Raw genomic sequence first — 15,301 nt, 5'->3', positions numbered from 1 at the left:
CCTTGTTGTCCCAGTGAGATATCGTTGCCTTGGCATTCCACGAAGGAATATAGATAACTCATCAAACAAGATGTCTGATGTCAACAGGAATCACCCATGTTGTCACAGTGAGATATCGTCGCCTTGGCATTCCACGAAGGAATATAGATAACTCATCAAACAAGATGTCTGATGTCAACAGGAATCACCCTTGTTGTCCCAGTGAGATATCGTCGCCTTGGCATTCCACGAAGGAATATAGATAACTCATCAAACAAGATGTCTGATGTCAACAGGAATCACCCTTGTTGTCACAGTGAGCAAATTGGGGGTTCATAAACTTGCCCAATGAAAAAAAAACAAATGTACCTGAAAGCAGGGCTCGAACCCGGGACCTACCAGGTCACAGTGAAAGGCCTTAACCACTTCGTTCCCCCCCCCCCCCTTCTTACACCTGAGTACAGAGAGAGAATGTCTACGTTGCATCGCCCAGTGCAGGACTCAAACCAGGCACCCAATGATCTGAGGGTGAGTGTAGCAGTCCTTCAGAGCCATTCGGCCCATGGAGTTGGGAGTTTATCCCGTTTTCCATTGCGTGAAACGGACAAAAGCAATTGCTAGCTATCCTTTGGAGAGAACGCTAGTCTATCGCAAAGTACTTTCTGCCAGATCTAACAGACCCAGTTACCCAATCACTGCTGAGTGGACAAAACCAAAAAGCCAAGCCAACAACTTACTGTGATGCCTCCGTTGATATTTCTGGCTGGTAGGATCGCCTTGATATGGAAGAGGACTTTGAAGCCTGAAAAACGCAAAGTTTTTACACCTTTAAAAAAAATGGTTTGTATATTTTTGCTGCATTTTCAAAAGAAGAACAGAAACAGTGATGCTACTTATATAGCCCAAGTCGCATTGCTGTTACTGGTTAAGAGTGAAAATAGCCATTTTAGCAATTATTCCAGAAATTGTAAATTAATAATCTGAAGAGGTCATCGCCTATGCATTTCATAAAGGAGTATGAATAATCCATTAAACAAACGTCTGATTGTGATTTGTTTGTTCTTTAAAGGGCTTTACGGTGCTTGCAACACATGAAGGTCATTTCAGCACACACAAAAAAGGAAGAAAATAGGTTAGAAAAAAAGTGATAGAATTACAATATGAGCACCCAAGAAAAGGTAAGACAAAGGGGAAATGGTTCAAATAGGGAACATGTAGATTCCAAGAGCACACTATCAATTGCTTAGTTTGGGATCACCTAAAAGTCTCATCCAGACACCAGCACAGGTCTCCACTAAGAGGAATACATTCAAATGTTTACAAATCATATATAATATGTAAACAAAACATAAAACAGTACATAATAGAGAGATGATTTACAAGGAAAAAAATATCATCTCCCAAAACTAACCATACATTTGACTGTTTCCCTCCCTGCCACAGTATCCGGCTAGTGCCAGGACAAAACCAAGTAATCTCATTCCAAGAAAAAGACAGAAAGCATGTTGGAAAACATATAAAGGGGGATAGAAGACACAGTAAGTCAAACGTCTGATATTAACAGGAATCACCCATGTTGTCACAGTGAGATGCCATCGCTTCAGGCATTCCTTGAAGGAATATAGATTATCCATCAAACAAATATTATGTCCTTGTTCAAAAAAAAAAAAAAAAAAGTGATAAATTGGAGGTTAATAGTCTTGCTCATGATAAAAACACCAACAGCACCAGAAGGAGATTCCTGGCCATTCCAGGTCCTAACCACTCTTCCACCTTGCAACCAAAAATGTTACAGTGAATGACATAATCAGTCGGATGGTGAAAAGGTTTGAACTGAGATATTGCCAAGTTTAGTTAGAAGGGTTTAGTTAGAAGGTCAATTTTTATCCAAAATGAGTTCTTGTCATAACTGATTAAATCAACCATTTTTTGTACATCTTCGGGAAATATCAAAACTTAATTTCACTTCTAAATATTTTTTACAGCTAGCCAAATTGAAAAAGTATGAAATTTGAGAAAGGTTGGTGGATGCCTTTCCCATACATCTGACCATACATTCATGAAAAATCACCTGATTTACTTCAAATAAAGATTTTAATGCTCTGGTGAGCTTATTCTCTCAGAAAATAGGGAAAATATGCAAATCCAAAATTGTCACCTTCCGACTGACTATGTCATACACTGTCACATGTTGATATTTTTGATTCTTGTCATTAGAATTTGAGAGATTATCATTGTCACGTTTTATTTCTTTTTCTTTGGGTTTTTTCTTTTCTTTTTTCTTTTTTTTTTTTGGTTTTTACCCTGCTGAACTGTTCAATTCCAAGAAGAATAAAAATAAAAAGTAAAGAGGAAAGAAATAATTCAATTACCAAGACTGACTCCCAAGTCGTCAGATGCTCTGCTTGCAGTAGCTGGGGAGAGAGGTCAAAGGTGATAGGTCAAACATGGAATTTGAAAGTTAATTAATTAATCCAGACATGCCAAATTCAAGACGTCAAATTTATTAATTTTTATGTCAATTTTTAGTAATTTGACAAGGAAATTAGTCATTTCTGAAATCTGATAGGAACAACCACAAATTGACATTGATGATCCCTTCATCATTACGTCGTCATACTTGTGTGCTGTAGAAATGATTTATTATTATTATTATTATTATTGTTATTATTATTCTCATCGCCATCATCATCATTATTATTATTGTAGTTATTATCAATATTATTACAGTGGACTCCGGATAAGACGATGCCCAGGGGAACCGAGAAAAAAATCGACTTATCCGAAAATCAACTTAACCGGAATCAAATGAGCAAAAACGCATGTGAACAAAGCAAACCAATCTAGAATAAGTATGTCCCTTCATATCGCGCGGTCTCTGTAGTGGTCATCAGAGGCTCCTACCTCCAATAGCCCCATAGAGGAATCAGAATACAAAAATCGGAATTTGAAAAGGGAATCAACTTACTGTTATTGACTATGACATGCTTTGCAACAGAAAATGTAATGGACAATCCAAAAGTACTCATATGATTAAAAATATAAAATGTGTAAAAATGTACAGATTGTGTAGACTAAGAAAGGGGTCAAAATTAATAAGAGGACACACAGGTCCTGGCCGTCTGAGAGCAAAGCATGAATGGATGGATTTAACCTTGTCAGGACCCTCCCCCCCCCCCACACACACCGAAACAAACACACGCGCCTGCCGGTACACACACACACACACACACACACTTACACAGGGCTAAAATTAAATAGGGAAAGAAGCTGACCGTACTCCATAATATTATTACCGAATGAAGCCAACATATAATATTACCAAGGTCATTGACCTCACAAATTGGAGTCACCATAATATTAATAATACTTCGGTCAACCCCCCTCCCAAATATATAATATTATCCGACATCAGCAGCACACACTTTGAAGGGACTAATCATACACAAAATGTGTGTTGATTGACCATAGGAGATGCTGACGAAATAAGCCATAGCTCACTTTTTTTTCACTAGAGAATTTTTTTTTTAAATTTTCCTCGATTGGAAAGGTGAAAAGCGGAATTTTTGCCTGGAATGCGGAATGTATACCAATTAACTGAAATTATTCCGCGAAAAGCGGAAGAGTAGGAGCCTCTAGGTCAAGGTCATGCTTCTTGTAAATCGTCGAGACAGAAATAGCCGGTATGCTTACTTATCCGAACCAGCGTATGCCAATTTCCTACGCGATGATTTTCTGTCGCATGCCAGACTTTCCAAATGCATCGAATCTTCCTTTTCCGCGATAGGTTTGCCATTGTAGTTGTAGACTTGACTTGAATTCTTGATAAAATTGATACTAATTAAGAGGGCCATTACATAGGATGGCATGGATTAGAACCAAAAAAAATTCTTGAACTTGAAGTTGCGACAATGTAAAATTTGAGATGGAGAAATTAAAGTTATTCAATATTGCTTATGTACATTGAACACGGACGTCAGGCAAAGCACCTACATCACATCGATGTGCGCCAATCGTTCACGGATATTCTTAACTACTGAAAATTCTTACTGGTAGCATTTTTAACCATTGGAAATACTTGTTTATTTGTGATTTTATTGTAGTCATGAGTGATAAGAACATCGACTTAAGCGACATGACTTATGTGGAGTTTTTTTTTTTTTTACTAATGTTATATAGGACGAAGGGGGAGGGACCAAGAAAAAAAATCGACTTGGGTAAAAATCGACTTAGGCAACGTCGACGTATCCAGAGTGCACTGTATTATTATATTATTATTATTATTATTATTATTATTATTATATTATTATTATTATTATTATTATTATTATTATTATATATTATTATTATTATTATTATTATTATTATTATTATTATCTATATATTATTATAGTAAGTAGTATTATAGTATATAGTTAGTTATAGTATTATTATATAGTAGTATAGTATTAGTTATAGTAGTTAGTAGTAGTAGTAGTAGTAGTATGTATGTATAGTAGAATATAGTAGTAGTAGTAGTTCTTGTTATCATTATCATTACTATTATCATTATTATTATTATTATTATTATTATTATTATTATTATTATTATTATTATTATCGTCATAATATAAGTATTACTGAGAATTTAAAATTCATAATTTTCCATCAAATTTCGTATTTTAGTAATTACAGTTTGTTAATTATTAAATTAGATGAGGTAGTTACTTTATCAGTAATTAAAACATTTTTAAAATTACGCAGTAGTAGTAGTAGTGTATGTTTTTAAGTCAATATCTTGACATTAAGAGCAAAATGACAATAAAACGGGTAGATAGAGATTGTGGTGATATGGTCTTTTTTTGTTTGTTTGTTTGTTGCTTTAAGTCTCTTCCAACACAATTGAGGTTATATGAGAGACCGCTGAAACAAAAAAACAAGCAATCTAACAAAAATAGTACAAATGTAAATCAAAATCATAACCTAAAGATATCATAAGCTAAATTATAAATAACCAAGAACAAACAGGCAGAAGATTTACAGAAAAAAAAATATCCCCTGTCAAAAATACAATCACAAACCAAAGAAGCAGGATAGGCTAGTGAAGAGAAGAAGAAACGACATCACTATCGGATCGTACACCCATGCGAACATCATAGGTATATGATTCAAGGGTGATGCTCCCATCCAACCACCCGCATGATATGGTCTCCGGAACTCAAAAAATGTCGGATATTTGACAGATTTGGAAAGTGGTTGTTGTACATACTAGATGGCATAGCAGATTGATAACCAGGTCCATGAGAGAGGGCCTCCTTTAGACCAGCCACTTGACCCATGCCGCTACCCAGGGCTGGACTGCTAGTGCTGGTGCCACCCCCTATACTGGACATGGCAGAGAATATGGGGATGTTGCCCTGGACTGATGGAGAAGCAGCTGAATTCCGACCCTGCGGACATTTTGAATAAATAAACGTCATAAAAATGTCATATTTACATAATTTTAAAAAGGATTAGAAGGGGCAGCAAGAGAAAATGACTTATCCGAATACTTTCTGGAGTGTTTAGTTGATAACAGTTAATAAATGATGACTAGATCCTAACGTTCTAGAAGGAGTGTACAATGATATAAGGTTGTATAAATATGAAGGAGTCGTTTAGTTGATACAACTAAGGCACAGGACATTAATTATTGATAACATAGCCTTATCGTAAAGTCGAGGGGGCCCACTTAGGAAGAAAAAATTTATTATTACTGCAATAGGTGACAATTAAATGGGTTTTTTTTTGGTTGTTGTTTTAAGATTATTTATCATTTTTGTAAAAAGATAATTTCTTCCATTCTTTCAGTATCTATTAGTTTATCAATTCAAATCAATATCCGCTATCCAAAAAAAAAAATATATATATATAGGATATTTTTTATATTAACCAGAAATCTTTTAAAATAAGTCTTAGAATTTGTTTGTTTTGTTTTTCAGGGTTTTTTGCGGCACCAGCAACACATTTAGGTCATATCAGGACCAGCAACACATTTAGGTCATATCAGGACCAGCAACACATTTAGGTCATATCAGCACCAGCAACACATTTAGGTCATGTCAGCACCAGCAACACATTTAGGTCATGTCAGCACCAGCAACACATTTAGGTCATATCAGGACCAGCAACACATTTAGGTCATATCAGCACCAGCAACACATTTAGGTCATATCAGCACCAGCAACACATATAGGTCATATCAGCACCAGCAACACATTTAGGTCATATCAGGACCAGCAACACATTTAGGTCATATCAGCACCAGCAACACATTTAGGTCATGTCAGCACCAGCAACACATTTAGGTCATATCAGGACCAGCAACACATTTAGGTCATGTCAGCACCAGCAACACATTTAGGTCATGTCAGCACCAGCAACACATTTAGGTCATGTCAGCACCAGCAACACATATAGGTCATATCAGCGCCAGTTAAAAGGAAGAAAATGGGATAGTCAAAAAAAGTTCCACATTTACAATTAAAGCACCCAAGAAAAGGTAAGACAGAGGGTAATTGGTTCATATTGGGAACAGATGTAGATTCCAAGAGCACACTATCCGTGTAGTTAGTTTGAGATCACCTAAATGTGTCATCCTGACACAAGCCGAGATCCCCACTAAGAGGAATACACTCAAATATTTATAAATCGTAATATATGTAAAATAAACACAATGCATAACAAAGAGATGATTTAAAGATAAAACAATATCTCTCAAAACTCTTTTGATTGTTTCCCTCTCAGCTAGGGTATCCAGCCAGAGTCAGAACAAAAGCAAGTAATCTCATTCCAAGACAAAGACAGAAAGCATGTTGGAAAACAGAAGATGGGATAGAAGACACCGTAAGTGCCTCCCTGCCCACTATGGGAGGTGGGTCTTTGAATTCAAAGAGAGAGAGAGAGAGAGAGAGAGAGAGAGAGAGAGAGAGAGAGAGAGAGAGAGAGAGAGAGAGAGAGAGAGAGAGTGAGAGAGAGAGAGAGAGAGGAGAGAGAGAGAGAGAGAGAGAGAGAGAGAGAGAGAGAGAGAGAGAGAGAGAGAGAGAGAGAGAGAGAGAGAGAGAGAGAGAGAGAGAGAGAGAGATGTTTTTGTTTTTAAGGGTTTTACGGCGCTTGCAACACATTTAGGTTATATCAGCGCCAGTAAAAAGGAAGAAAATGGGATAGTAAAAAGTTCTAGAATTACAATTAAAGCACCCAAGAAAAAGTAAGACAAAGGGGAATTGAGAACAAATAGGGATCAGATGTAGATTCCAAGAGCATACCACCAATGTACTTAGTTTGAAATCACCTACAAGTCTCATCCAGACACAAGCACAAAATCCAACAAAGAGGAACACACTCAAATGCTTACATTATACATTCAAAATAAAAATAATAATACATAACAGAGAGATGATTTACAAGGAAAAAAATATCATCTCCCAAAACAATAACTATGCATTTGACTGTTTCCCTCCCAGCTAGGATTTCGGCCAGAGTAATCTCATTCCGAGACAAAGACAGAAAGCATGTTGGATAACAGATATAAGGGGATAGAAGACACAGTATGTACCTCCCTGCCCGCTATGGGAGGTCAGGATCCCCACCCAGAGAGAGAGAGAGAGAGAGAGAGAGAGAGAGAGAGAGAGAGAGAGAGAGAGAGAGAGAGAGAGAGAGAGAGACTCAATGAATTAAAGAGATAGATACTAACCTCAGCAACGGCGACACCAGCGACAGGAGCTGTAGCCATGGGTGTAGAGAAGAAACCTGGACCAATCATATTGCCACTTCCACCACCAAGCTTGGAAACCGATGGCGCTACCACACCAGGCATGGCTGGCTGAGATGAAACTGCCTGAGTTGGCGGTTGTTGCTGAGCGTACTGCAATGACTGACCCCGCAACGCGGAGGCGAAGAATCCTGGCTGAGGCATGGGCATGCGGGAGGCTGGGGATTGCTGGATGGCAGGGGACAAGGTTAGGGGTCCCCCTGTAGTGGGATCCACTCCGGAGGATCTCAGAGACCAGTCCTTAAAGGGAGATCAGAAAAAACAAAAAAGTGGGGGGGGGGGGAATTAATAATAATAATAATAATAATAATAATAATAATAATAATAATAATAATAATAAATAATAATAATAATAATAATAATAATAATAATAGACTCTTATAGAGCGCATGGTACAATGAAGCTTGTTTTTTGTTTTTAAGGGTTTTACGGCGGTTGCAACACATTAAGGTCATATCAGCGCCAGTAAAAAGGAAGAAAATGGATAGTAAAAAGTTGTAGAATTATAATTAAAGCACACAAGAAAAGGTAAGACAAGGGGAATTGGTTCAAATAGGAAACAGATGTAGATTTCAAGAGCACACTATCAAAGTCCTTAGTTTGAGGTCACCTAAAAGTTTCACCCCGACACCAGCACAGGATCCCACTAAGAGGAATTCACTCAAATGGTTACAAATCATATGTTAAAAATAAAAAATTACAATACATACTAGAGAGATGATTTACAAGGAAAAAAATATCATCTCCCAAAACTATAACTATAACTATGTATACATTCGACTGTTTCCTCCCATCCAAGGACTCCGGCCAGGGTCAGGACAAAACCAAGTAATCTCTATCCAAGACAAAGACAGAAAGCAATTGAAAAACAGGTACAGGGGGATAGAAGACACAGCAAGTACCTCCCCGCCCACTATGGGAGGTCGGAACCCCACCCGGTACAATGAGGCTCTTGGTGCTTTAAATGACATCAACACAAAACAATATAGAAAGTACATGACATCAAAAAAGAAATGTTTTCAAGGATTTCTTGACCTCAGACAATGATTGAGATTCCCGGGTGCTCTGTGGAATGGTGGGTGTTCCCTACAGACGGACCAACATGAGAAAAGGACCTTGTTCCCGCCTTTGTACCAATGCGTGGGGTAGCCAAACGGGTGGTGTCATTGGAGGAATGCAAAGGTCGGGTTGTCAAATATTTCTTCAGGAGTTCTGTGATGTAGGGAGGGGCAGTGTTTTCCAGACAAAGATAAACTATCATTTCTTAGCTATATGTGGCTATATGTGGGAAAAGGTGAAAGAGCACCTTGGGGAATTCCAGACCTACGACATGCAACACATTTTTATAAAATCTGTATATATTTTAATAAGAATCATGAAGTCCAAGAAAAAAATTTATATCAATACGGAATGCATGATTTCTACCCCCATTTCTACGAATTGTCACTTTAGATCGAGTTAAAATTTATGTTATTTATATCAATACGGAATGCATGATTTCTACCCCCATTTCTACGAATTGTCACTTTAGATCGAGTTAAAATTTATGTTATGTTATTCAATTTGATCACATATCCATTTTTTTTGGCAAAAATATTTTTTTCCAGTTATTTATTTTCACCTAAAATTTTGGTTGAAAAATCAAAATATGTAGGAAAATAATCCGAATTTGGCCAGTTTTGGCTTTTAAAAAAAAAATCATATAAGTGGCGGGTCTGGCTTCATCAGAGAATTGAGAAAATTAGATGTGAAATAATGCATAATGGATAGACTGAGAATTCACTACGCTTCCTGATGATATTGCCCAGAGGCTGAGTGTAAAGTGTATATGATAAATGACCAAAAACTGAACCCTGATGTACACCAAAAGCTAATCTAAAAAAAGAAGACTTGATCCCCATTAAGGACCATCCTCTATGAGTGATAATTCAAATATGATATAATCATTTCTGCCAACTTGAAAATTTGAGAATGCATAGTTCCCCGTTAAGAAAAATATAAACAATACCAAACTTCATGAATTAACAATATCATCGTACATTTGTGTGAATTCAATGTTTCATGCACTAAATATGTCAAGCATTTTAAGCATATTCAGTGAATTCTGCGCTGCATCAATGCTGAAGTAAATTATAATATATCATGTGTTCTGGCATTAAAGAAAAGTGTACAGATCTGGAACAGAAGTGTGTGTGAAGATTTGCGTGGTTGTTTTGAATGCACTGACTGGAATGTTTTTATCGAATCGTGTGATAGTGTGGATGAGCTGAATGACTGTGTGAGTGAGTATTTAAAATTCTGTGAACAGCTCGTGTCTTGTAAAAAAGAAATAAAATATTATCCTAACAACAAGCCTTGGATAACAAAAGATCTAAAACTTTTATTGAACCAAAAGAAAACTCTCTTTACTAGTAGAAATAAAAAAGATCTGAAAACAAAACAAAAAGAGATAAAGAGAGTAATATCTAGTTGTAGAGACAAGTACAAAAATAAAATTGAAAAATGCTTTTCTTCTGGGGATATACGGGACACGTGGCGGGGCCTTAAAATTGCTGTTAACTATAATCCAAAGCCCACGATTATATCAGAAGATATCGAAATTGAAACTTTAAATAAATTTTACTCACGTTTCGACACAGCAAACAAATTTGATATTGAAAATGAAAAACATAAATTAGACAGGGCTTTGGAAGATGAAATGACTATTGAGGTCAGTGAAGAAGAAACGAGATTCGTATTTTCGAAACTAAACGAGAGGAAGGCTGCTGGGCCGGATGGATTGAAAGGAAAACTATTAAAAGAATGTGCCCATCAGCTTTCCCCCATTTATACACATATTTTTAACTGGTCCCTCCAATGCGTTTCGATCCCTGAAATTTGGAAAACTTCAAAAATTATTCCTGTTCCAAAAAAAGAAAAACTTGAAACTATGAATGATCTCAGACCTGTTGCACTGACTTCAATAGTCATGAAATCTTTAGAAAAACTTGTTCTTGTTAAAATTAGGAATCAGTTTATGCCATTGAGTGATAGTCATCAATTTGCTTACAAACCAGGACGTGGCGTAGAGGATGCCATTTTGCTGTTTACAAACAACATCTACAGGCATCTAGATCACGCTAGGAGCTATTGCAGATTGCTTTTTGCAGATTTTTCTTCCGCGTTCAATACAATGCAACCTCAGTTGGTTGTTCAAAAATTGACTAGTCTGTATTTAAACAAGTATATAATTGCTTGGGTGCTCGAATTTCTTACGGAGAGAGCACAATATGTTCAATTAGGACAAAACAAATCTTCCTGTATAACTACAAATACTGGTGCTCCTCAAGGGTGTGTATTGTCCCCTGTATTATTCACAATATACACGAATGACTGTAGAAGTCAAAACCTGAGTGTACCTTTAATAAAGTTTGCAGATGACACCGCTCGTCAAGGCCTCATAACAAATGGCAACGAAGTGGCTTATAGGCAAGAAATTGATAGATTTGTGTCTTGGTGTGATGCCCACCACCTAGAGCTTAACATAAGCAAGACAAAGGAGCTAGTGATTGACTTTAGGAGAGTGAAGGAACCGATAGAACCGTTAAAATTAAAGGACCAATTCGTCCAGCGAGTTCCTCACTACAAATACCTTGGTGTAACGATTGATGACAGGCTCAAGTGGGATGAACACTTGAAAATAATTAGGCATAAGATGTGCAGACGTACATATTTTTTATCAAAACTCTCTCAGTTTAGAATAGATAAAACCCTCTGCACATTATTTTATAGAGCAGTAACCGAAAGTGTTTTGTCATTTTGTATAACAGCTTGGGGAGGCAATTGCTTAGCAGTGGAAAGGAACAAAATAAATTCAAATATTAAAAAATCCATTAAACGCTATATAAATGATGTTGACGATGTAGATCTTTATACGAGAAATTTTGTATAAATAAAATAACTAAAAAATATTAAATGACCAGTATCATCCACTAAGACCATCAGTTATTATGTCAGAAAGAAGTGGTCGCCCTTTCTCTATTTCAACGAAAACAGAGAGACACCGAAAATCTTTTCTGCCGTCCTAGTATTAGGCTTTATAACAACAAGCAATAATCATTTTATATAATTATTTCTCATTTTTACTTTTTAAATATAAATATTAATTTATTAATTTATTTGTTTTGCAATCTTTTCAATTTTCAATTTATGGTGACAGTTTTAACTATTTTACAGTGTTGAAATTATTCATATTATAAAGCGCAGTTCTGGTTATAGAGCTGCTCCTTTTTTTTATATAATATACATCCTATTTCCATTGTATTTTTATCTTATTGTGTAAATTATAACACGTCTGTACAAAAAATTTCCTTTTTGGGATGCAATAAAGTATTATTATTATTATTATTATTATTATTATTATATTATTATTATTATTATTATTATTATTATTATTATTATTATTATATTATTATTATTATTATTGTTATTACATTTTGCTTTTTAACCACCACTATTGAATTAATATTGCTGTTAATGTTGCTTACATGTTTTGTTTATTTTCAAGGATTTGACAGTGCTTGCAACACTTTAAGGTCATATCAGCGCCAGTAAAAAGGAAGAAAATGGGTTAGTAAAAAGTTCTAGAATTACAATTAAAGCACTCAAGAAAAGGTAAGACAAGGGGGATTGGTTCAATTAGGAAACGGGTGTAGATTCCAAGAGCACACTGTCAAAGTACTTAGTTTGAGATCACCTAAAAGTCTCATCCAGACAAAAGCACAGGTCCCTACTAACATACACTCAAATGTTTACAATTCATATGTATAATATGTAAATAAAACACAATACAATGCATGACAGAGATGATTTACAAGGAAAAAAATATCATCTCCCAAAACTAACTATACATTTGACTGTTTCCCTCCCAGCTACAGTATCTGGCCAGGGCCAGGACAAAACCAAGTAATCTCATTCCAAGACAAAGACAGAAAGCATGTTGGATAACAGATAAAGAGAGATAGAAGACACAGTATGTATCTCCCTGCCCACTATGGGAGGTCAGGATCCCAACCCAGAGAGTTGCTTATATAATTCTATATTTGGTGTCAAAACCTTAAAATCTGTAGGTCTGTTTCAAGACAACTCTAAAGGTTGAGAGGAGTTCTGAGAAGAATTGACGGATCTTTATAAACAACCAATTACCGGTATATGAGAATCGGGCGTGTAGTACTGGGAGTAATCCTGATCTGACACGCCAAAGTATTCGGGGTACATGACACTCAAATCCTCTACTGTGTGCTCCAATTCTTCTGTCTCATCATCTTCCTCCTCCTCTTCTCCTCCCATCCCTCCCAGTTTCAGCTTGCCCACCTGAGACGACCTGGAACCCGGCAGTCGATAGTTGGGGCCTGCCGTTGGGGGGACACCGCTACCAGCCGCAGCAGCAGATGGGTGAGACGGGGGTACGCCAGCCGGTGCCACTGCTCCAGGGGGGATAGGGGAGTTGAGGAGGTAGCCCGGGTACGAGGGCAGGCCTGGGGCGGGTTGAGGAGGTGGTGGGAATCCAGGGTAGGCTCCTCTGGCGGCCTGGGGTAGATGGGCCGGGGCCACTATCAGTTGTGGGCCGGTAGGAATCGTTCCTGGGGCTGGTATCGGCGATGGGGGTGCCATAACTCCTGACTTCAGGTTTGCTATTTCGGCCTGTCAAAAAAAAGAAAGAAAGAAACAAGTTGAAGAGAAGGAATTGTGAAATATGCCCTTGAAATTACATTTTAATGAAATTCACATAACCAGCAGCTGAAAACTGGTCTTGAACGTTCAAATCACAAAATCTGAATTTGATCTCTCATAAAGAAAGGGGAATGCAGTTTCTCAACCCCCCCCCCCCCAAAAAAAAAAAAAACCAACAAAAACAAAACCTCTCACTCTTGACTTTAAATTATGATTTTCTTATTCTTCAAACTGATTCGACAACGACTGATTCAATCACTCATCATCTTCTCTGTTTCTGTAGAGCACTTTTGGATATTTTAGCATTTACAGCTACAGGGTGTCCAGCAAAATCACGAAGTGAAAAATCCTACCTTTGGAGGCAAATTCCACAATATTTGTAACAAATAGGAAAAGCTGAGAACAAGAAAAGTATATTCGATACTAACATGCAGATTTTTATGCAAATCTCTTTATGAAAAATTTTAGTAAAAAACAGACGTCATGTAATCAACTGAAATTTAAAAAGTTCTTGAAAATCATTTATGACAGAGAGGTAAAATTCAAAGAGCTCCAAAGGAATGATAAATTATACGCTGTCTTGACTCGTCATCTCTCCTTGCATTCGAGTTTCACCAAAAAATCCTGACCTCAGACAAAGAATTTCCAAAGGGTCAGATTTCCGACTAGATCGCTGACACCCTATGCTTCATTGTTACTTTACTTTAGATGTAAATAAATAAAATGTCTGTCTTACCTTGATCCCCTTTAGCATGTCTCTGTTCTCCACCAACATGACCTGGACGATAAGTATCGAGAGAAAATAATCATTTCTATCGCCATTAAAATAAAAATCAATTCAAATTCTTGTGTATTTCTCAATTCTTTGTCAACTGAAATCAAAAGAGGGAATATAATTCCACATAATTTTAGAAGTCAAATAGCACTTATAAAACATTTTAGCTCAAAAGAAAAGGGAGGATAGTACACAGCACCAAAAGGAAGTTGAGTGTCTGCAACATTTATTGGTCATCAATACCCCCAAAAAGTCAGAAAAACGGGAGTAGTTTTAAAATATTGATCCAAGCTGCACTCATCCCCTGACCCAACTAAAGGTCACCTTAAGTCTCTTCTCAAACAAAGTAACAATTTCAAGAAAACATTTACTAATCAAGCACCAAAAAGTAACCTGTTTACCAATTTAATGAACTTTCACTTGAAAATGCTCTACAATAGATTTACACAAGAAGGTAAAATCTTATCTATTTCAGTAAAACAATTTTTTTGCTGTTGAAAAGTCTAAATTTGGAGGTAAAACAAATTAAGGAAAATTTTGCTTCCTCCAAAAATCTGAAATGTTAGATAAACTGTAAATAAATGACAAGTTGCCAACATACCTTGAGATCTTCCATTAGCTTCTTGTTTTCTTTCAATGCATCCTGAAAAGTTTAAGATTAAACACTTAAATTGACCGAACTCTTAAAAGAGTTAAATTCTTTTGCATAAAAACTAGATTCTAGTTCTAGATTGAAGTTGGCTTGTGTATCTTGCGTCTAAACTAAATTATTCAACAGAAATACTTCAGAGCCATTAGGCCTATGGAGCTGGAATTTATCACGGTTTCTATAGAGTGAAATGGACAATAGCAATTGCTTGCTACCTTTTGGATAGCACGGTAGTCTATTGCAAAGTACAGACCTGTAAATGAGCTCTATAAAAATTGACTGAAACTCTTCGACAAACTGAAGATTCAATTATTTAAAAAAAAATAAGGGCATCATTGGAGAGGAGAGTGATAAAAACAATACATTAAAATAGTGGGTGTTATTTCTTACTGGAAGT

At 36.5% G+C, this 15,301-nt stretch overlaps 1 protein-coding gene across 1 annotated transcript in view; it reads right to left on the bottom strand.

The window, feature by feature from the left end:
* The window catches only part of LOC144955870 (E3 SUMO-protein ligase RanBP2-like), a 159,830-nt gene that overhangs the window by 81,507 nt on the left and 63,022 nt on the right, over positions 1-15,301 (bottom strand). Inside the window, 7 exon segments of the mRNA XM_078886100.1 lie at positions 717-781; positions 2,352-2,393; positions 5,228-5,408; positions 7,691-8,008; positions 12,953-13,450; positions 14,217-14,258; positions 14,857-14,898. Coding sequence (XP_078742226.1) covers positions 717-781; positions 2,352-2,393; positions 5,228-5,408; positions 7,691-8,008; positions 12,953-13,450; positions 14,217-14,258; positions 14,857-14,898 — 1,188 coding nt within the window.

This window comes from Berghia stephanieae, chromosome 10 (genome assembly GCF_034508935.2).
Source record: "Berghia stephanieae isolate SIO BIC M18660-M18661 chromosome 10, UCSD_Bste_1.3, whole genome shotgun sequence".
In the NCBI taxonomy this organism is placed as follows: domain Eukaryota; kingdom Metazoa; phylum Mollusca; class Gastropoda; order Nudibranchia; family Aeolidiidae; genus Berghia; species Berghia stephanieae.
This window is presented reverse-complemented; position numbering and strand designations above follow the sequence as displayed.